We start from the raw sequence: 22,489 nt of genomic DNA on the forward strand, positions 1-22,489 counted from the left end.
GGACAGGCTAAGCTCCTCGGATGCATGGTCCCAGAATACAGGGACTTGAACAAAGCGGACCTGATTTCTCATTCACTCACAGTCCAGAGCTGCATGAGCCAGGGCTGTGGAAGGGCCCTGCCCCCAGAGATGGAAGCCTCGGTCCTGAACTGAGGCTTCCATCTCTGGGGCCAGGGTGCCTGCTTCAGTCCTTGTCACGTGCTGGGCGGGGAAAGGGGGCTGAAGGAACCCTCCTGCTTTCCTGTTAAGGTGTGATCCAAAAGTGCACACAGCAGTCAGCAGTCAGCTCACATCTCAGGGGCAGACTTTAGTTGCTTAGCCATACCAGGCTGGAAGGAGGCTGAGAGAGGTAGCCTTTTCCTGGGTTAAAAAACGGCTGTGGGAAAATCAGAACCCTCACATACTGCTGGGGCGAATGTAAAATGGTGCAGCTGCCCTAGAAAACAGTCTGGCAGTTCCTCAAAAGTTAAATAGAGAGTTACCATTTGATCCAGCAGTTCTGCTCTTGGGCTTTGTATCCAAGTGAAACGAAAACATGTGTGCACACAAAACCTCGTACACGAATGTTCACAGCAGCATCATTCATAATAGTCAAAAAGCAGAAACAACCCAAATGTCCATTAGCTGACGAATGGATAAATAAAATACACTTCCATACAGTGGTACTTCATTTGGCAATAAAAAGGAATGAAGTATTAGACATGCTGCAACATGGCTGAACCTTGAAAACATGATGCTGAATGAAAGAAGCCAGTCACAAAGGACCGTATCCTGTAGGATTCCATTTATATGAGTGGAGTAGGCAGATCTCTAGAGATAGGGCTGGGTGGAAATGGAGGGTGACTTCTGAAAGGTACGGGGTTTCTTTCTGGGGTGATGAAAATGTTCTAAACCTGATGGTGGTGATGGTCGCACACCTCTGAATATACTAAAAACCGTTTGAGTTTTGCACTGTGAGTAAATTGTATGGTATGTGAACTATATCTCAGTAACGTTCTCCCACCCACCCACCACCAAAAGCAGCTGTGGGAACACCCAGCCAAAGAGCCCCATCGAATAGCACATGCTATTCGTGTCCAGGGGCCGCCCAAACTTGGCCTTATTTAAGTGACAAAGTACAATGAAAGGTGATCAGGGTAATCTGGCAGATGCTGGCTTCTGTTGGGTCCCCTTTTTCAAGGTTCCTTGCTTAGGAAAAGGTAGCATTTGAATACTGTTTATACACTCGGAGCTGGGGAATCTTTGTAGAGAGCGGGGGAGGGAGAGTGATGTCCTGGTTAGACAGGACATCACACACTGCTTCTCTGGAGGTTCTCATGACCCTTCTTTCTGTTGAAAAAGCTGGCATTTCTTTTCTTTTGAGCAATGAAATGCTCAAGTGAAATGTCTTGTCTGGGGCTACAAAAAAAAAAAAAAAAGACCAGTCTGGGCATAGGTGTTACTGGCTGATTTGGGCCCACGTTTGTGATTCAGAAATAGCTTTAGGACCTTTTTCAGTTTTCCCTTCCATCCACAGGAATGGATACCCTGAACAATGCCATAGAAAGTCTTATGACCTCGTCCAGCAAGGAGGACTGGCCTTCGGTGAACATGAATGTGGCCGATGCTACTGTGACTGTCATCAGTGAGAAGGTGAGAAGGGTGGCACGTGGAGTTGGCCTGTCGAATACAGTGAGGTTTCGGATACAATAAGCTTCCATGAAACTTAGGCGCGTGCCAAGGCTTGGCCTCTGGGGAGTTGTGCTTGCTTGTGATTAAAAGAGCCTACATTAAAAAAAGAGAGAGAGACATTTTGCCCTTTGTGCCTAGATCTCTGCACACCTCAGAGGCTTCTATTCTGGCATTCCTCATTCTTCCTTCCTACGAAGCCTGGGAGGTTGGAATCATTTGCTAGAGGTGACTGTGTGATACTAGCAGTAACTCACTAATGGGGCTTGGTTTTCTGGCCACTCTCCAGGCTCCGGTATTGACTGGGCTGTTATCTGGGCTTGGGACGCAGGAGATGCTTCTGTGGTGGAAGGTCCTGTGGTAGCAGGGACCACTGGTCATCTGGAGAGAGGCCAGCATTAGCCTCAACACAAATTCTCAACTTTGTGGTTGAGGAAACTGAGGCACAGAGAGGTTAAGTAACTGCCCCCAGGCACACAGCGAGAAGTAGCAGGATCAGTTTTCCATTCTGCCTCTGTGAGGCATCTGTCATGGAAAGACCGTAAGTCCTTGGTCTACTCTTGCTTCTGTCCACTAGCAGCTCACCTTCAAGCCCAATTCAATTTCTAAAGAGGAGTGAGATGCTCACTGACCCTGCCTGCCACTCCAGCCTGTGCCGCTGGATTTTCTTCAAGTCTGCAAACATGTGGTGCTTCTTCCTACCTCAGCACCTTTGCAAGTGCGCTGCTCCTTCTGTGCTCTACCCCTTTGCCTTCCCAGCCCCTACGTAGATCTCAATGTAAACGTCATTTCTCCCAACAAAACTTCCCAGCCTCTAAGACCAGCTTAGCTTGCCTGTTAATCAGTCCCACAGCACCTGAGTGAATATTTAATAAGTCAAGATGTTAGTGAGCCAGAAGTCAGCATTTTTCTGGATGTATTTACTAATTTTCAAAAATTGCACATGGCTGCTGCAAAGGATGTGGTGTTCATAAGAATGAATTACAAACACTTCTTAACTCGGCACCATATGGATACCAGTCTGTGAAAAAGGGGAAAAAAAAAAAAGTATTTGGCAACTTTCTGTTTTACACAGTTTTAGATAGAAATCTGATTCAATGTGCTGTTTAGTTGGGGAAGAAGACCTGGATAGAAAGAGAGCCCATGGCTCCTTTCCTCTTGGTGCTCTGGGGTTTCTGGTGGGTTTGCCTGGGCAAATGGGTTCTGAGCCACTGTACGGGCAATACGGAAAAAGTATACATGACATTGTTCCCGCCCACAGTGAAGCCACGGGCTTGGAGTCGAGCAGACAAGAGTCCGGAACACACATACCCAGTCGCAGTGTGGTTCAGAGCAGATTAAATGCCGGAACGAGGCACCCACAGCAGTGAGGCCTCTCCAGACACATTTAGAAACTTGCCTTTCTAGAAAAATACAGTCCTGTCTAAATTCAGTCTGGCTGTATATTTTTAGACACCATTTCCTCTGTGCAGCCACTCCAAGCGGATTCTGACTTAAGGTCCGAACGTGTCTGTGACTTGGGCCAGAGCTGCTGAACGGCGTCTCTTGCAGAATGAAGAGGAGATCCTGGTGGAGTGTCGGGTGCGATTCCTGTCCTTCATGGGCGTCGGGAAGGATGTGCATACGTTTGCCTTCATCATGGACACTGGGAACCAGCACTTTGAGTGCCATGTTTTCTGGTGCGAGCCTAATGCCGGTAACGTGTCCGAGGCAGTGCAGGCTGCCTGCATGGTGAGTGAGCCCGCTGCAGGGGTTCGACCCTCGGGCCCCTGCTTTTGTTTAATATGCCGTAAATTAGAGCAGAGTTACTGACTTAAAAGAAGCCAAGTCTGATCTCTAAAGTAATGCCTTGCTGTGTGACACCCTCACTCCTGCGGACAGAATCAATCGTGACAAGCACTTTGCCGTCTTAAGAGGCCAGGACACCTGAAAGAAGCAGGACTGGATGGAGCCAGGTTCTTCTGTAGAGACTCCAGGAACACTGAAAGCAATGATCTTCAAAACCACGGATTTGAGGCCTCTTAGTTCTTGATCCCTAAGTAATTTCAGCATGTGATCAGGAGATGCTGGTCATGCGTGAGTTGGTGCTTGGAACCAACTCAATAATTCTTTAAAAATTCAGTGTATTGAATGGTTTTTATTTTAGATAGTTGGTCTAAGTGCATTGTTCTTACATACTTTGTTTATATCTATGAACTCTATTCTTACCACAGCCCTGTTAAGTAGTTCTCTTTTATTTATAACAAAATAGAGGCTCAGAGGAAAGGACAGGCCCCAGGGCAGAGCTGCTAAGTGACAGAGCCTGCGTTCACCCCCGAGCCTCCGGGTAATAAAGCCAGTGCTCTTTGTACCACATATATGACTTCAAACAAACAGAAACACCTTGTCATTCATTCTGCAAATATCCTTTGAGCTCCTGTCATTCCAGCACTGGGAAAGTTCTAGTAAGAAGGAGGGAACCGTTTGAATGTAGACATCCAAGCCTGGGCTGCATGGTGTATTCCAGCAACAGGAGGTAGGGTTGCTGGAGCCAAGTGGGAGGAGGCGAGGTCCATGTCCATGAAGGGCCTGTGATCTCATGCCAAGGTGTGACCTTCAGCAGAGATTGTTAAGCAGGAGAGTGTGTAGACCACGTTAGACTTTAAAGCATACTCCAAAAAAGAGAGAAGAAAACAAAGTGGAGGTGGGTTGAAAGGATGGGGCAGAGGTGGGGAGATGACCAGGAGGCCAGTTTACTGGTCCTTGGGAGAGTTGCATCTAAACCAGGAGTGGCAGTGGGGAAAAGACAGGAGCAGGTGATGGAGAAACACCTGGCAGGCAATGAGGAATGCTGAATTTGAAGCACCTGCACTTCATTTAACTCAATCCACCATTTGTAGGCTGGACTCTGGGAAGTTCAAGTAGGAATAAGACACGATCCTTGCATTACGGAGTTTAGGCCTATGGGGGAGACGGGTAAACCAGAATTCTGTTATGGTGTGGAAAGTGCTCTAAGTGAAAGTGTAAGACTGCGCTGGATGGAGGAGTGACTGGGAGGTAGAAGGTGGCCCTGAAAGCGGGTCGCTCACCAGGTCTGTGGTGAAGGAGTAGCCGGAAGCACGCCATTGAGATACTTGCTCGTTTGTTGGGGGTTTGGGGAGATCCTCACAGTTTTGAGGCTGAGGGAGATAAGCCAGTAAAGCCAGATTGAAATAGGGGTCATATTTGTAGTTGGGCCAAGGTCTTGGTGATAGATGAAGGGCCTGGGGTTGGGTTAGAGTGCTGCTTGGGTTAGAGTAACTTTGAGACCGGCCAGAAGATGCCCGGAGTCCAGGAACAGGTGGAGCTGAGGGCGGTGGAGGGCGTCCTCTGCTTCTTTACAGACAGTACACTGCTAGTTAACCAAGAGGGAAAAGGACGAGGTGGGCGGATGGCAGAGGCAAAGGTGGGGGACGAGAAGAGAGCCAATTCGCTTTTATTTTAAAAGGCACCTTTGAAACAGAGAGGGGAGGAGGGGGGGAGGGCAAGGGAAGACCTGTGTTGTGCACTTATCATCTGGCTTCGTTCTCGCCACAGTCCTGTGTTAGAGTGCAGTTTCCCCTCAGGTGCTGCGGGGCCAGGATTCTAACTCAAGTCCACCTGCATATAAAGGACCGGGGCTGGGTGGAGGGGAGCAGCGCGGTGAAGCAGTCAAGATGAACCTCCTGACCAGGCGTAGGGATTTGAGATGGGATGAAGGGACTGTGTGAAGAAAACAGAAAATGGGAGAGTCCAGCCAAGCAAAAATCGATGGTGACTGTTGAGGTATTTTGTGAAATTGTAAAGGATCATTAACAGATGGTTTTAGTCAAAATGAATGGCTTTCAGCCTTAATTATACATTTTAAATGCTGATGGCAATTAAATAATTAGCTTTATCACTGGTTACAGTTTGTTCTGATTCCCAGGCTCATTTTCTCTCCTCTAGAAACAGTTTCTACTCATTTGTTTACTATTTTAATTGTATTAGGGCCACCAGCTTAAGTGACTCAGCCAATCCACCATAAGACATACCAGTAAAATCAAACCTTTCTTTACACTCTGTATCCAGCATTTCTAACTGGGTGGCCTTCCTCTTGATTCAAATCTGCATGATTCTCCATCTGAAATATTTATGCATCAATTTATACAATCTGAAATATCTCTGGCATTAACATTCTGAATCTACTGAATTTTTAGGCATATTTTGCAGCTGAGTGGTATAGGCCCAGCTGAAACTATTTTGATGAAATTTAGAGGGAGATGGAGAGGGGTCCGCTTAATGAAATTCATCAGGCACAATTCTGATTTGCACTGGATATAACGTAACTAACATCAGAAACTCCGAGTCCAGTATACCATGCTGCGGTACCTGCCCGTTATAAAACTGTGTTTGGAAGTGCGTAGTTTTGATTGTGATGCAGACCTAGAGACATACTTTACACACAGGAGACGTGATAAATCGTTTTTCATATGATTGGGTTGAAAGGGGCTAATTTTTTGGCCTGTGGGCTGTGACAGCACATTGTGATAAGAGTCTTGCTGTACGACAGTTCATGCTTTTCACAGGGAAACATCAGCCTGTTTCACAGTTGTTCTAAGGAACCTATTAATAGTTAAGTAGGTTTTTGAAAATCAGTTTAAAGTGAAGTGCTTGGATTTTTTAAGTGCTTGGATTAGAAAAAAAGCATTTGATACATTTTAACCTTTTAATCTAATTTTGAAGAATTACTTATCTTTGCATTGATACAAAAGCAGGTGGATTGTGACTTTGTTTCTGAAGGATGGAAACTGTCCCTGGTGCCAGTGCTAATGGATTTTTAAAAATTAAATCTATTAAGATTTAGACTTGTATATAAATTCCTGAAATCTTAATAAATTTTTTAAAATGAAAGCAGGATGGGAACAAACATTTCTGAATGCCTTCTGTGTTGCTAGGCCTGTTTGAGGCATTCTGCAGGTATTCCTTAATCATAACACTGTCTTTTAAGGTCGCCATTCTTCAGCCATTTTACAAATGAAGAAACTGAGGCTCAGAGAGATTTAATAACTTGCCTGGGGCCATACGGTTCACAAGTGGTAGAGCCAGATTCAAACCCTGCCCTTTCTACCATGCTGACCCTCACTGGGTTAGCCATAAACACCTACTTCATTACCTGTCTGAGGAAGAAGTTAATAATCTCTCTCCCAATCCTTTTTCTCTTCGTTAGCTCTTTGACTATGAGGTATATTCATCGCAGCCTAACAATATAAAGAACTTCAAAAGAATTTAAAACACTCCACATTAAGGAAAAAAAATAATAAACTCTTGGATTCATGTTTAGGAGCTAGGCCGTTAACCTTTGGGAGTTAAATATATTTATGAACTAAAGGGATGATACATTATTAACGACCATACAACTTTCTAATTTCAGTTACGATACCAGAAGTGCCTGGTAGCCAGGCCGCCTTCACAGAAAGTTCGACCACCTCCTCCGCCAGCAGACTCTGTGACCAGGAGAGTCACAACCAATGTAAAACGAGGGGTCTTATCCCTCATTGACACTTTGAAACAGAAACGCCCTGTCACAGAAGCGCCGTAGCTGCATATGTGAAAGGATCCTGTAACATTTACTGAAGATGGAATAGCTACACTAAAGAAGAGGAGCTGATCTCTGGCCTTCCATTCAGTTGCTGATGCTTTGTCTTCAGAGATTAATAACTTAACCAAACAGTGTTAGACAAGCATGTTCTCTCGTCTTGCCACCGTCGTGTGATATGAAAAGCATGACTGATACTTTTTGCTGTAAGTTACATCATGAGCAGTGGAAGCTCCCTTTCTTACTGTAAATATCGTGAACATTATGTAACTTCACACACACAGGGAAGAATGTGGCCACACCCCTCCCAGTGAAGCAGCTGAGTCCTTGGAGTGAATGACACCTGGGTTAGTTTCACTGTCTTCTTGACTGATCTGTCACAAGCAACTTTTAAGTCCTACAGCACTTTGCCCTGTTTTCAACATTGGAGTAGACACTGCATACCGGATACCACTGAATTGCTGTAAAAACAGGATGACTAGTTTTCGTTTTAGTTCTTCATAAAATCGAACCTTTGGTTGACAAAATTGGCTGTTGGCATCAGTATAGAAACCAACTGGCAACTTTCCTTGACGAGCTCTTTGACACATGGACACCATTTCATGTCTACAGCTGTTTGGGGGATGTTGGGAAAAAAGTGAAGCTTCAAAATTGAAAAACTAAATTTCAGAAATTAAAACAGAACAAAAATAGCCTTTCTGTTCAGATGGTTTTCAAACTGATTATTAAGAAAAAGAAAGAGATTAACAAAATTATAATGCGTTTTGGGTGGGAAATATTTCAAACTTCTGCCTTATACTGTACAATGCAGCTACAGAATTATAGTTCACTATGGCCATTCTCTACATAAACATTAAAATGAAATATTCCTCATAAGCCTTTCATCCTTAGTTTGATAATTAGCCAATATGCAACTTGGAGTTGAGGAAATGTCATTTATATTTTAGATCTCCACCACCACGTTGTTTTCCACCTCCTGGGTAAATGTTCTGCTAGGATTCTGCATCTAGCTCAATCTTACCTTAATGCTTTTTGCCCAGAAAGCTGTCTGTCCATCATGTATTGTCCATGGCAACAAACTTCATTAAATTGAACCTTTCTGAATTTATGTATTTAATATTAAAATTTGTTGGACTCTAGATATATTTTTAAATTTATATTTTTTCCATTTATGTTCAAGATTTAAAAATTTCATATCAGAGCAAAATATACATAGGAACAAAGGACTATTTAACAGGCTTCCCAAAAAACAGCACTTTCCTGCTTCTCTATAGATGAGAGACTTAGGTGTAAACAGATTTAGACACTTGTTGATAATGTTTTAAAGAAGAAGTTGCTAAGAAGCTCAATCTAGACATTAGTTTTGTTTACTTTTCAGTGATAAAATTATCATTTTACAACATCGTTGTAAAAGTAATGCTTTATGTTTATCTACTGCTATGTACTTGTCAAAATCGTTTCCACATTCTTATCGTCACATTTGAGCCTTATAGAGAAGGTACTAAACACATTTGAGAAATGAAAAATATGAATTAAAGAGGCTCAGTCACCTAGCCTAAGATCTCACGAAAGTTAGTGAGAAAGCCAGAACTAGGACCCATGCTTCTCAACTCCCAGTTATTAAGTTATGCTGCTTCCACACGAGTCAGGAGGAGTCTTTCCAAAATTACTCTGGGCGTATCCAGTTATTGTCAGGCAATCTTAGGATTCCCTGTATAAGTAGGGAAGTATGTCCAAATTACTCATGCCGTGATTTAAAACCATTACCTGCTCTCAGTTTTCCTGCAGTGTGCCTCAAATGTGTTGTAGAGGACAGGATTCTACATGCAGTCCAGAGATAATGTTACATGTGGTAGAAATATTCCTAACTCATGATACTTAGCCACCAGAGAACATGATGGAATGAGTAGGTGGCCTCCTGCCTCTGTTCCCTCTCAGAGTTCTGGAATTGTTTGCTAGCACCCTAGAGATGCCACTCTAGAAGTGGATTATACTTCTCACCAGCCTGTACACTATTCTACTAAAGTTACCAGTGACATCCTAAGAAATTACTGCATTAAGAAAATCCCTACTGTGCCCTTCGAAAAGCTGTTCAAAATTCACTCTTGATGATCTTTCATCTTGACCTCCACGGTGAAACAAACATTTTAGTGTGATAAACTTCAAAATTCTTAAAAAAATGATCCACTTTTATATTGGACATCTCTACCAGAACCCATTCATTTTTTTTTAAGGCATACATATGTTTTCAGGATCAAGAATACTGAGCTAGCTTTAAGTAGCAAACTGATTTATATATGCAATTATAGGATGCATTAAGATGAATGATAGCCTTTACATACTGAAAACTTTACTGCAGATACTTTGTTTTAAAAATAGCTTTGCATACTAAATGCAATTAATTTTATAAAATTAATTATGTTAAGCCGTATGTTCAGACACTTTCTGCCATGGCCAAAAAGTATGTATGAAAGTATGTGTGTATTTTCTGTGAAAGGATGCTAGCGTTTTACCTGATATTGTAGTGACACTTCAGTTATCTATGCATTCTTTGTATCTGTGATTTGGTAAACAGGCAGCCATGTTCACTATGCCTTGTATGTCTTATCATTTTTTTAATTAACCTGTTAAATACAGCTTAAAATATTTTTATTTTATTTATTCTATTTTTACTGAAATATACTGCATTATTGTGTTAATGTATTATCTTTACTGGATATTATCTCTCAGTGTATCCAGGTCTAAGTAATCTCAGTGAACTATACATTGCCTAAAAGGTGGTTTTGTAATGATTTGTAGTGACATTTTTATTGGAATATGTATAAGAAAAGGCAAAATACTTAAAAGTTCCTTTTATTTTTTAAAAGCAGCTAGATAGACACATACTTGCCAACTCACATATGTGCTCCTTGGCCGCGTCAAGGGGAATAGCCAACATGCCTATGGCTAAAAACTTTACTTTGCAAACTTAAAGCACTGCTTGGTGCTTCATTTTTATATCCTTCGCAACACATGTGAGCTCATCTAAGAGACAGACACGTCCTCCTGCCCTTTGTTTACACCTGGGTATATGATCACCCATAGCTAATTAGGACCATTGTTTTTGTGTCTGTCTTACTGCATGAAGTGACATTAGACCCATTTCCATTAAAATAAGCTCTTGGTGATAAACTGTTGGCACTGCTACTTTTTAAAAAATTCCACTTTATGATTTTATGACGAACATTTGTACAATTCTACACAAGGTCATTTACTAGAAGCCCTAAATCTTTCCTCCTCTTCTTATATGACACACACTCATTTCATAAGCATTGCAACACAAACTCAAGATTTCATAAACAATGTGAGAAACATCTCCCTAACTGATATTAGCACAGCTTAACTAGTAAAAGCATTAGCTCTCTAGTTTGCCAGGCTCACTTAACCCAATACACAGCTAACGTGTGTTATACAGCCAGTAAAATGAAGTTTATTTCAGCTTCAGGGAAAAGATACTGCTCACACTTTATCAGTGAGAGCACTCCCTGCCATCCAAAGCAGCTTGTTTATCCCAAAAGAACATTTGGTTTTGCTTTCTGCCCCTTTTGCTGTTGACCACTTTTACACATTTAAATGTACTATGTTGTGAGAATAAACTTAGCTGCGTAAAATGTTTGGCTCATTTATCTGACATCAGTCATACATATCCAGGAATAGAAATAAAAGTTTAGTGTCTCCACGCCAGTCATTCTATTTTCAAATTATTCTTATCTCAAATTAAAAGTCATTTTAGTAATGTAAGATTCTGCTTTGATTAGTTATTATATATTTCCACCTGGTAAGAACTAGAAAGTAACTTTAAATTTTGAATAATTCATTGCATGGTCCTTACCTTGGTACTCAGGAAGGACAGCTGGCATTTTGGACATAGAGGCCTATTCAGTCACCAACTTGATGCTTGTGTAAGCACTCTTTCTAGTGTTAAAAAAGTCCATCTTTCCTTGAAGAGCCTGATATCAAAGAATGAAAGATAGAGTTGTACAGGCACTAAATCCAAAATGAAAGGTGACTAGAAAAACAGCAGTTGAACCTGGCTTAGTTTAACTGTTAGACATATGGAAGAAGATAAATAGAATTTAAAGTGTGTACCCATTTTTTGTTCATCTTGCATTTCCCCCAGTAGTTTACCTTTTTCCTCAATCAAAGGCAGTTACTCTCAAAAAGCAAAATTTCATTTGGTTTCAGGTATTACATAGTGGTAAATAATTACACATTAAAAATCTGAATTTGCTATTGGAGTATCTAAAAACCAGTAATTTCATTACTTTAGATTTTTGCAGCACTTTTCTCTAAGAAGCTGAAAAAAGAAAAATGTCAATGTAATCAATATTCTCCTTTACTAGAATTCTCCCATATTGTTTTTAATCCAAAGTATTTCCCTTTTTAGTCTACCAAAATATTTAAATAATTGATCACATCCTTCTTAGAAGATTCCAAAGAAGAAAACTGCAGGCTTAATGAATGAATGGTTTAATTCAGAATCTCCATATACTTAGAAAAATAATTAATTTATGACAGGATTCATGTTATGAGATACTGAAGATAAGGGGCTAAAGTTGTGATGTGACATGAACCACATGCTGCTATAGAGATCAGAAAAATATCCTGAACTATTTCATAACAGTGTGAGTTTTCGTCTTATAATAACTATTAGCAGAAAATAAAAATCTCAGACCTGCTACTTTTGGACAATGGAATACTCTTCAGCCTGGGGCAGAGGAAGGATGTAAGGAAAGGGATAAAAGATCCCTGGGATAAAATATCAGCTCTTTACCGAACAAGTTCAGTTCACCTGCACTGGCCTCCCAGAGGCTCGGAAGGCTCTAAGCCAGAGAGTGGGAATAGGAGGAAACCATACTATAACTTTCATAGCAAATATTATATAGTTTTTGATTTTTGAAAGTAGTAAAATAAGCTGAGCATTTAAAACATTTCTGTATTTTTTAAGAGTCATAATTAACAGAATTCTTTTGGGATTTAAAAATAAGTCTGGTTCAAGTATAAAAAGTCATGTTTCCTTTCTTCACTGACCTTTTACTAGTAAGTGTAAATCTTCAGGTAAAAAAATTTATTACTGCTAAAATGAAATTCACCCTTTTCTACCCTCACTTCAAGTGAGAAAATTATACAATATTAGAGCTGAAATAGACCTAAATATTCATCTTGAAGAGGATAATAGTCTACTAAAATCATGCCACCTGAATTGAAATTTAGGAATTTATTTAACACTATTCAACACAACTGGATTCTGAAAACACAACTTTAAATTCAAACTCTGTGTCTATGAACATGTTTTTAAACAGTAGGATTTACAGTTGTAACATATTTGATTTAATGTCACTTTCTGTTGCCATGATGAAAAAAAAATCAGTAGACCCAGAAATGATAATCATAACCAGTTCTTGGAAGGCAATTGATAATACAGTCAAGATGAACTGACTTTTAATATAATTAAAATAGTGCTACAATATATTTTAATTGAGCATCAGAAATGACTTACCAAAGTTTGATTACTGTGTGCCACTTGAAATGACCATCTCACCTGATCTTTGAATCATAAACTAGTATAGATTTCTTCAACAACTGGGGTGTCACTTGTATTCAGCAGTTTGGCCTCTGCCTCAGAATTACTATTTAGATGGAAATTTGCTTACAGTCACTTTTTTTACAACAGTATTTGGCATAAATAGTTAAAAGGGAGAGCTTATGTTCAGTCTGCTCAGGATCCTAGAGGTTCTTCCAGTGAGAAACAGTTTTCAGTCTGTGAATGGACAGCTGAACTACTCCTCACACCTAGAACTTTGGACCTTCCTGTTCTTCCTATTCATACTCAACCTCAATCACATTACAAAAGCTCATAACATCTCCTATTTTAACGTTTAAGGGGAAAAAAGTCAACCTCTATAGTGATTGAAAATGTTAAACTACAGCTGACTCGATACTGAAAAGCAATCTATAGTCCGTGCAAGAGCATCTTTTCCAAACCTATGCTTTCTAAATAAACTGCCTCACAAGTTAACTTTGAAAAGAAGTCTGTTCTAAGGCACACAGTGTTTCCCTTCAGGAAAAATTGTTGCAACTTAAAAACAGTGTCCTAAGTCCAGACAGAAAGTTAACAAGAGTGAGACAAGTTCTAACAACCGATACTGAGTCTACAACTGAACGTTCTAAAACAGATCAGCACCCAGCTACTGAACTCTCTGAATTCTGCTTTGCTTAACTCACCTACATTATTCTCACTTGTCTTAATTCACTTGAAGGTAATAATCACATTTAGAAGATACTAAGTGACCAAAAGGATGAGTATTTTGTGTAGGGATGTCTAACCTTCAGAGAAATATCAGACTTTGGAAAAAAACCCTACTACTCTTGACCCCTGTAAAAAACACAAGACAGTCAAAGCCATGGTCGAGGATGCCTGGGTAGAGAGGAAGGTAAGTTTTCTTTAGGTTTTTTCCCTCTTCTTGGTATTGATGGTGTGGGAAGATAGCCAGGCATGACAGTCTTGGGCCCAACCCAACGATAGTAAAAATGTTGAGCTGGTATCTGAGATCTGATCCCTTGGGGACTAGAAAATGGCAACATTACTGGAGGCAAAACAATCTCTATGGGTTTCAGTGCAATCATTCTGTCTTCTGGGCGAGGTCTTACAAAGTTTGTCGTCCGTTCATATGGTCTGGAGGGAGGTGTGTTCTTCATAAGTGTAGGCACTAAAGGATTGGTGGTGGGCTTGTTGGATTTTCTGACCTGTGAGGAAGAACCCACTTGATTTGTATTCTTCTGTGGAAGAGATGTTTTTGTTGTTAGTGTCCCTGACTGATGAGCACTTGCGTTAGTTTCTTGACTCAGGAACTCAGCAATTTTCATCTGGATGCGGCTACTATCAGAAGTGGAAGATTTTGGCAATGACATTTTTGACTTTTTCTTCTTCTTCTCACGTTTTGAAGGTTTACCCAACTCGATCCCATCCAGTAGACCCTTTGCTGCAGCACGGGCCAAAACATCTTTCACAGACACTGTCTCAGATGGGTCCCGCTATAATTAAATGTGGGAGTTAACTGTTACTGTGCATATAACAAATATTTATCAGTGTTTCAGTAAAGATAAAAGAATATCTTTGTTATACTAAAAGAAATAGTTTTTAGACCTTAGTCTCTAATATATCCTATAAGCCTCAGGAAATTACTTTCTTTGTACTTAAATCTCCCCATTTGTGAACCTGATAGAAAGAAAGAAAAAGAATTACAGAGCTTCTTTCTTTTTTTGAATTTTTAAAATTAATTTTATTTTTTTTTATACAGCAGGTTCTTATTAGTTATCTGTTTTATACATATTAGTGTATATATGTCCAGAGCTTATCTCATATCTGTGAGCTAAAATGAACTGGATATTGACAAAGTGCTTGGAGAAGTGGGGGTGGAGAACAGGCAAGGGAAAAACACTCAGGAGGACAATAAAGATAAAAATAGGGATTTCCGCCATACAATAATAATTGTTTTTCCTGCCCTTTAGCTATTTATGAAATAAGCATACCATTATGAAATGCTCATAAAGTTCCTATATTCCTATTATGAGACTTTGTTGTTTCTTAATTCCTAAGTATGAAATGGACTGGGATTTTTTTATCCTTACCTCCCTTGTTAGAACCGAAAGAAAACAACCGTTGGTAATTTCAGATGGTTCCATTCTGAAAAATTTGTCAGTGGACAAATGTATTTCCTTTAAGGAGCACAGTGGAAGGACAGGGGGACTAAGCCTGCAATAGGTAACAGCAAACAATTAACAGTTAGAATGTCTTATTTGCCAATGGAGGGAGACAGTAAATTGCAACCAATTTTCTTTTATTATGTTTTACCCAATATTTAAACAAAAATTCCAAATAAGAATAAAATGTCAAGGGGAGGGATCAAGATGGTGGAGTAGTAGGATGTGGAGCTAACCTCCTCCCACAAATACATCAAAGATACATCTACAGGGCTTCCCTGGTGGCGCAGTGGTTGAGAATCTGCCTGCCAATGCAGGGGACACGGGTTCGAGCCCTGGTCTGGGAGGATCCCACATGCCACAGAGCAACTGGGCCCGTGAGCCACAACTACTGAGCCTGTGCATCTGGAGCCTGTGCTCTGACAAGAGGGGCCGCGACAGTGAGAGGCCCGTGCACCGTGATGAAGAGTGGCCCCCACTCGCCACAACTAGAGAAAGCCCTTGCACAGAAACAAAGACCCAACACAGCCATAAATAAATAAATAAATGTATTTTTTTAAAAAATACATCTACATGTGGAACGATTCTCAGAACACCTACTGAACCCTGGCAGAAGACCTCAGACTTCTGAGAGGGCAATAAAATCTCCACATAATCAGGTAGGACAAAAGAAAAAAGAAAAAAGGGAGAAAGGAATCAGGACAGGACCCTGCGCCCCTGGGAGGGAACTGTGAAAGAGGAAAGGTTCCGGCACCCTGTGAAGTCCCCTCACCAGTGGGGAGATCAGCTGGGACGGAGGGGGAGCTTTGGAGCCTCAGAAGAGAGCACAGAACTGGTGTGCAGCAGGCAGAATGGAAAGAAACCTGCAGAGACGGTCAGTATCACAGCGTTGCACTCCCCAGCCTGAGACGTGCGTCCACGAGTGTGGGCGGGGGCTGGGAGCTGAAGCTTGGGCTTCGGAGGTCAGACCTGGGGTGAAGACTGGGGTTGGCTGTGGGGAAACAGCCTGAAGGGGCTGGATTTTGGTATCACTGAAACCAAGGGTGTACACAGAGGAAGCCCAGGCTCACCATAGAGGCAAGGTGCCACTGTTGAGGGCACGCGAGGGGAGGGGCGGGACCTGCCATAGCAGCCTCCTTCCCTGCACATGCACTCTAAGGTGACAGGACACTGCCTGCACGAGCTCCAGGAGCAGGCACCAACCACTGCTGTGGGCTCAGGGGTGGGCATGAGCCACCAATGCCATTGCAGGCTCCAGGGGCACGAGTGCGCCACCACCACACCGAGAGCTCTGGGAGCGGATGCCAGCTGCCACCTTTGCGGGCTCTGGGAGAGAACGCCAGCCACTGCTTCTGCACACCCCCTATCAATGGGATAACAGCCAGCACACACTGAGGAAAGAGACAGCAGGCATCCATACTAAAAACAACGCTTACACCAAAAATATTAAAACCACACAAGCTACACAGGGCTGCTCCTACATCTAAACAGCCCTCCAAGACCACAGTAGATAAGTGTTTCTCCTAAACTCACAGAGTAAGGGAAATATAAGTAAAACAAAGAAGCAGAGGGACCACTCCCAGTTAAAAGACCAAGAGAATTTCCCTGAAAGAACAAACAATGAAATAGACCTCTTCAGTCTAACAGACACTGAGTTCAAAAAGGAGATAATGAAAATACTGAAGGAATTAAGAAAGTTTATCAACAGAAATGCAGAATACTGTAAAAAGGAGCTAGAAACTATAAAGAGGGGCCAAGAAAAATTAAAAACTCATTTGCTGAGATGAAAGCTGAGCTAAAGGCAATGAACAGCAGAATGAATAAAGCAGAAGAACAAATAAGTCATCTGGAAGATAGGATGATGAAAATCACCCAATCAGAACAGCAGATAGAAAGGCAAATTAAGGGCTTCCCTGGTGGCGCAGTGGTTGAGAGTCCGCCTGCCGATGCAGGGGACACAGGCTCGTGCCCCGGTCTGGGAAGATCCCACATGCCGCGGAGCGGCTGGGCCCATGAGCCATGGCCGCTGAGCCTGCACGTCCGGAGCCTGTGCTCCACAACGGGAGAGGCCACAACAGTGAGAGGCCCGCGTACTGCAAAAAAAAAAAAAAAAAAGAAAGGCAAATTTAAAAAAAAAAAGGAAGCAATATAAGACATGTATGGGATAATATAAAGCTTGCCAATCTAGCCATAATAGGGATTCCAGAGGAGAAGACAGAGAAAAGGGGATCGAAAATGAATTTGAAGAAATTATGGCTGAAAAATTCTCAAACCTAAAGAAGGAAACATAAATCCAGATACTGTTAGGAGAGTCCCAAACAAGATGAACCCAAACAGACCTACACCAAGACATATTGTAATTAAAATGGCGAAAGTTAAAGAGAGGATTCTGAAGGCAGCAAGAGAAAAACAAAGTGTTAGTTACAAGGGAACCCCCATAAGGCTATCAGCTGATTTCTCTACAGAAATGTTACCGTACAGAAGGGAGTGGCAAGATATATTCAAATTCCTAAAAGGGAAAAATATGCAACCTAGAATACTATACCCAGCAAGATTATCATTTAGAATAGAAGGAGAGACAAAGAATTTCTCAGATAAGCAAAAACTAAAAGAATACAGCAAGACTCAACCTATCCTAAAATAAGTATTGAAAGGTCTTCTCTAAATAGAAGAGAAGCAAGAATGTATAGAAAAGAGAAAATCACAATTGGAAAGGACTAGGACTTCCAATACTATGTTGAGTAGAAGTGGTGAGAGTGGGCATCCTTGTCTTGTTCCAGGTTTTAGCAGGAATGCTTTCAGTGCTTCCTGCTAAATGGCATCGGTGCCATTTATGGCATCAGTGGCTTATTTAAATCACTTAAGTCAGTACACAGATTTTTTAAAAAATCAAAACATTTTTGTGAATGATGACAATGAACAGCAAAAGGATAAACATGAAGATGTAAAAGAGGACATCGAAATCATAAAATGTGGGGAAGGAAAGTAAGAAAATTTAGATTCTTTTTTTTTTCAGAATGTGTTTGAGCCTATATGACTATCAGTCTAAAGCAAGTAGATATAGGAAGGGGTTAACATACTTGAAAAACAGAATAACCACAAATCAAAAACACACAATAGATTCACAAAAACCAAAAAGAACACAAGCATAAAATAAAAGGAGATCATCAAACCACAAAAAGCAAAACAAAAGGAAAAAGAAAGGAACAAAGAAACACAGAATCAACTGGTAAACAAGGTTTAAAATGGCAATAAATACCTATCTATCAATAATTACCTTAAATGTCAATGGACTAAATGCTCCAATCAAAAGACACAGAGTGGTGGATTGGATTGAAAGCCTACAATATGCTGCCTACAAGAGACCCACTTTAGGGCAGGAGACACACATAGACTGAAAGTGAGGGGATGGAAAAAGATATTTCATGCAAACAAAAATGACAAGCGGGGGTCACAATACTCATATCAGACAAAACAGACTTCAAAACAAAGGCCATAAAGAAAGATAAAGATATATTACTATATAATGATAAAAGGATCAATACAAGAAGAGAATTTTACACTCATTAACATATATGCACCTAATACAGAAGCACCCAAATATATAAAACAAATACTAACAGACATAAAGGGAGAAATTGACAGGAATACAGTAATAGTAGGAGACTTTAACATCCCACTCATATCAATGGAAATATCTTCTAGACAGAAAATCAATACGGCAACACAGATCCTAAATGATAAAATTGAAGTTAGACTTAACTGGTATTTTCAGGACATGACAACTAAAAAAAACCAGAATACACATTCTTTTCAAGTGCACATGGAACATTCTCTAGGGCTGACCATACACTAGGGCACAAAACAAGCCTCAACAAATTGAAGAGTATAGAAATTATCTCAAACATCTTTTCTGACCACAATGGCATGAAACTATAAATCAACCACAGAAAAAGAAATGAGAAAAAAACGACTACATGGAGACTAAACAACATGCTATTAAAAAACCAGTGGGTCAATGACAAAATCAAAGAGGAAATTAAAAAATACCTTGAGACAAATGACAAAGAAAACACAACCAAACAAAATCTATAGGATGCAGCAAAAACAGTTCTTAGAAGTTCATAGTGATACAGGCCTTCCTCAAGAAACAACAAAAACCTCAAATAAACAACCTAACCTACCACCTAAAAGAATTACAAAAAGAACAAACAAAACATAAAGTCAGCAGAAGGAAGGAAATAATAAAGATCAGAGAGGAAATAAATAAAATAGAGATTACAAAACTACAGAAAAAAAAAATAAAACCAAGAGCTGGTTTGCTGAAAGGGTAAACAAAATTGACAAACCTCTGAACAGGCTCACCAAGAAGAAAAGAGAGAGAACCCAAATAAACAAAATAAGAAATGAAAAAGGAGGGACTTTCCTGGTGGTGTAGTGGTTAAGAATCCACCTGCCAATGCAGGCGGCATGAGTTCGATTCCTGGTCTGGGAAGATCCCACTTGCCACGGAGCAACTAAGCCCGTGCGCCACAACTACTGAGCCTGCGCTCTACAGCCTGCGAGCCACAACTACTGAAGTCCGTGTGCCTAGAGCCCATGCTCCTCAACAAGAGAAGCCACCACAATGAGAAACCCATGCACTGCAACAAAGAGTGGCCCCCGCTCGCTGCAACTAGAGAAGGCCCGCACGCAGCAACAAAGACCCAACACAGCCAAAAATAAATAACAAAATAAAAATAAATTTTTTTTAAAAAAAGAAATGAAAAAGGAGAAATCTCAACTGATACCACAGAAATACAAAAAAAAAAAAGAAAAAGAAAAAAAACAGAGAATACTGTGAAAATTATATGCCAACAAATTCAACAACCTAGAAGAAATGGACAAGTTTTTAGAAACATAGAGCCCACTAAAACTGAATCAAGAAGAAACAGATAATTTGAACAGACTGACCTCTAGAAGTGAAATAGAACCTGTAATTTTAAAACCCTCTACAAACAAAAGTCCAGGACCAGATGGCTTCACAGGCAAATTCTACCAAATATACAAAGAACTTTTACTGATACTTCTCAAACTCTTCCAAATGATTCAAGAGGAGGGAACACTCTCAAAGACATTCTATGAAGCCACCATCACCCTGATACCAAAACCAGACAAAGATACCACCAAAAAAGAAAATTAGAGGCCAAAATCTTTGATGAATATAGATGCAAAAATTCTCAACAAAATACTAGCAACCCGAGTCCAATATACATAAAAAAGATCATACACCACGACCAAGTGGGATTCATCCCAAGTTCATAAGGATGGTTCAACAAATGCAATTCAATCAATAAGATACACCACACCAACAAAATAAAAGACAGAAACCACATGATCATCTCAATAGACACAGAAATAGCATTTGACAAAATTAACATCAATTCATGATAAAAACTCTTACCAAAGTGGGTATAGAGGGAACGTATCTCAACATAATAGCAAAATTATGACAAACCCACAGCCAACAGAATACTCAATGGTGAAAAACTGAAAGGCTTCCTGCTAAAATCTGGAACAAGACAAGGATGCCACTCTCACCACTTCTACACAACATAGTATTGGAAGTCCTAGGCCCAGCAATCAGACAAGAAAAAGAAATGAAAAGTATCCAAATTGGAAGGGAAGAAGTAAAATTGTTATTATATGCAGATAACATGATACTATATATAGAAAACCCTAAAGACTCCACACAAAACCTACTAGAACTGATAAATGAATTCAGCAAGGTAGCAGGATACAAGATTAATATACAGAAATCGGTTGCATTTCTTTACACTAACAATGAAATATCAGAAAGGGAATGTAAAAAAACAATACCTTTTAAAATCACACCAAAAAAAATAAAATAGGGATAAACTTGACCAAGGAGGTGAAAGACTTATATGCTGAGAATTATAAAACATTAATAAAGAAAATTAAAGATGATTCAAAGAAACAGAAAGATATCCCATGCTCTTGGATTGGAAGAATTAATATTGTTAAAATGGCTATACTACCCAAAGCAGTCTACAGAATTAATGCGATCCCTATCAAATTACCCATGACATCTTACACAGAACTAAAACGAATAATTCTAAAATTTATATGGAACCATAAAAGACCCAGAATTGCCAAAGCAATCCTGAGGAAAAAGAACAAAGCAGGAGGGGACTTCCCTGGTGATACAGTGGTTAAGAATCTGCCTGCCAATGCAGGGGACATGAGTTCGATCCCTGGTCTGGGAAGCTTCCACATGCCGTGGAGCAACTAAGCCCATGTGCCACAACTACTGAGCCTGCGCTCTAGAGCCCACAAGCCACAACTACTGAGCCCATGTGCCACAACTACTGAAGCCCGCGTGCCTAGAGCCTGTGCTCTACAACAAGAGAAGCCACCGCAGTGAGAAGCCCGTGCACCACAACGAAGAGTAGCTCCCACTCACCACAACTAGAGAAAGCCCGCGCACAGCAACAAAGACCCAACAAAGCCATAGATAGATAGATAGATAGATAAATAAATAAATAAAATTTTAAAAGAAGAACAAAGCAGGAGGCATAACTGTCCCAGACTTCAGACAATACTACTAAGCTACAGTAATCAAAACAGTGTGGTAATGGCACAAAAACAGATATATGGTCAATGGAACAGAATACAGAGCCCAGAAATAAACCCACACACCTATAGGTAAATAATCTTCGACAAAGGAGGCAAGAATATACAATGGGAAAAGGACAGTCTCTTCAGCAAGTGGTGCTGGGAAAGTTGGACAGCCACACGTAAATCAATAGAGTTAGAACACACCCTCGCACCATACACAAAAATTAACTCAAAATGGCCTAAAGACTTAAACATAAGACATGACACCATAAAACTCCTAGAAGAGAACAAAGGAAAAGCATTCTCTGACATAAATCGTACCAATCTTTTCTTAGGTCAGACTCCCAAAGCAATAGAAATAAATAAATAAATAAACAAATGGGACCTAATCAAACTTACAAGCTTTTGCACAGCAAGGGAAGCCGTTAAGAAAATGAAAAGACAACCTACTGAATGGGAGAAAATATTTGCAAACAATGCAGCCAACAAGGACTTAATTTCCAAAATATACAAACAGCTCATACAACTCAACAACAACACAACATACAACCCAATCGAAAAATTGGCAGATCTTAATAGACATTTCTCCAAAGAAGACATACAGATGGCCAGTAGGCACAGGAAAAGATGCTCAACATTTCTAATTATTAGAGAAATGCAAATCAAAACTACTTGAGGTACCACCTCACACCGGTCAGAACGGCCATCATTAAAAAAATCTACAAATAACAAATGCTGGAGAGAGTGTGAAGAAAAGAGAACCCTCCTACACTGTTAGTGGGAATGTAAGTTGGTGCAGCCACTGTGGAAAACAGTATGAAGGTTCCTTAAAAAAGGAAAAATAGAAGGGAATTCCCTGGCGGTCCAGTGGTTATGACTCCACAC

The 22,489-nt window shown here is 40.4% G+C and overlaps 2 protein-coding genes across 26 annotated transcripts in view; one reads left to right on the forward strand and one right to left on the reverse strand.

The window, feature by feature from the left end:
* APBB2 (amyloid beta precursor protein binding family B member 2) overlaps window positions 1-8,674 on the forward strand; it is a 374,271-nt gene extending 365,597 nt beyond the window's left edge. For 22 of the 25 annotated variants that reach the window (XM_029235015.1, XM_029235014.1, XM_029235019.1 and 19 more), the window contains 3 exons: window positions 1,517-1,632; window positions 3,220-3,399; window positions 7,079-8,019. In XM_029235015.1, the coding sequence (XP_029090848.1) occupies window positions 1,517-1,632; window positions 3,220-3,399; window positions 7,079-7,246 (464 nt within the window). In that variant the 3' untranslated portion in view covers window positions 7,247-8,019. Of the gene's footprint in view, window positions 1-1,516; window positions 1,633-3,219; window positions 3,400-7,078 lie in introns of all 25 variants that reach the window. The other 3 variants (XM_029235025.1, XM_029235036.1, XM_029235028.1) reach the window with 2 other exon arrangements.
* Window positions 8,675-12,806: 4,132 nt separating this feature from the next.
* NSUN7 (NOP2/Sun RNA methyltransferase family member 7) overlaps window positions 12,807-22,489 on the reverse strand; it is a 62,531-nt gene continuing 52,848 nt past the window's right edge. The window contains exons 11-12 of the mRNA XM_029235495.1: window positions 14,915-15,038; window positions 12,807-14,317 (exon numbers count right to left, since the gene is read on the reverse strand). Of these exons, the coding sequence (XP_029091328.1) occupies window positions 13,679-14,317; window positions 14,915-15,038 (763 nt within the window). The 3' untranslated portion in view covers window positions 12,807-13,678. The remainder of the gene's footprint in view (window positions 14,318-14,914; window positions 15,039-22,489) is intronic.

Source organism: Monodon monoceros, unplaced genomic scaffold, assembly GCF_005190385.1.
Source record: "Monodon monoceros isolate NGI ecotype Baffin Bay Population unplaced genomic scaffold, NGI_Narwhal_1 Super_Scaffold_20, whole genome shotgun sequence".
NCBI classification, from domain to species: domain Eukaryota; kingdom Metazoa; phylum Chordata; class Mammalia; order Artiodactyla; family Monodontidae; genus Monodon; species Monodon monoceros.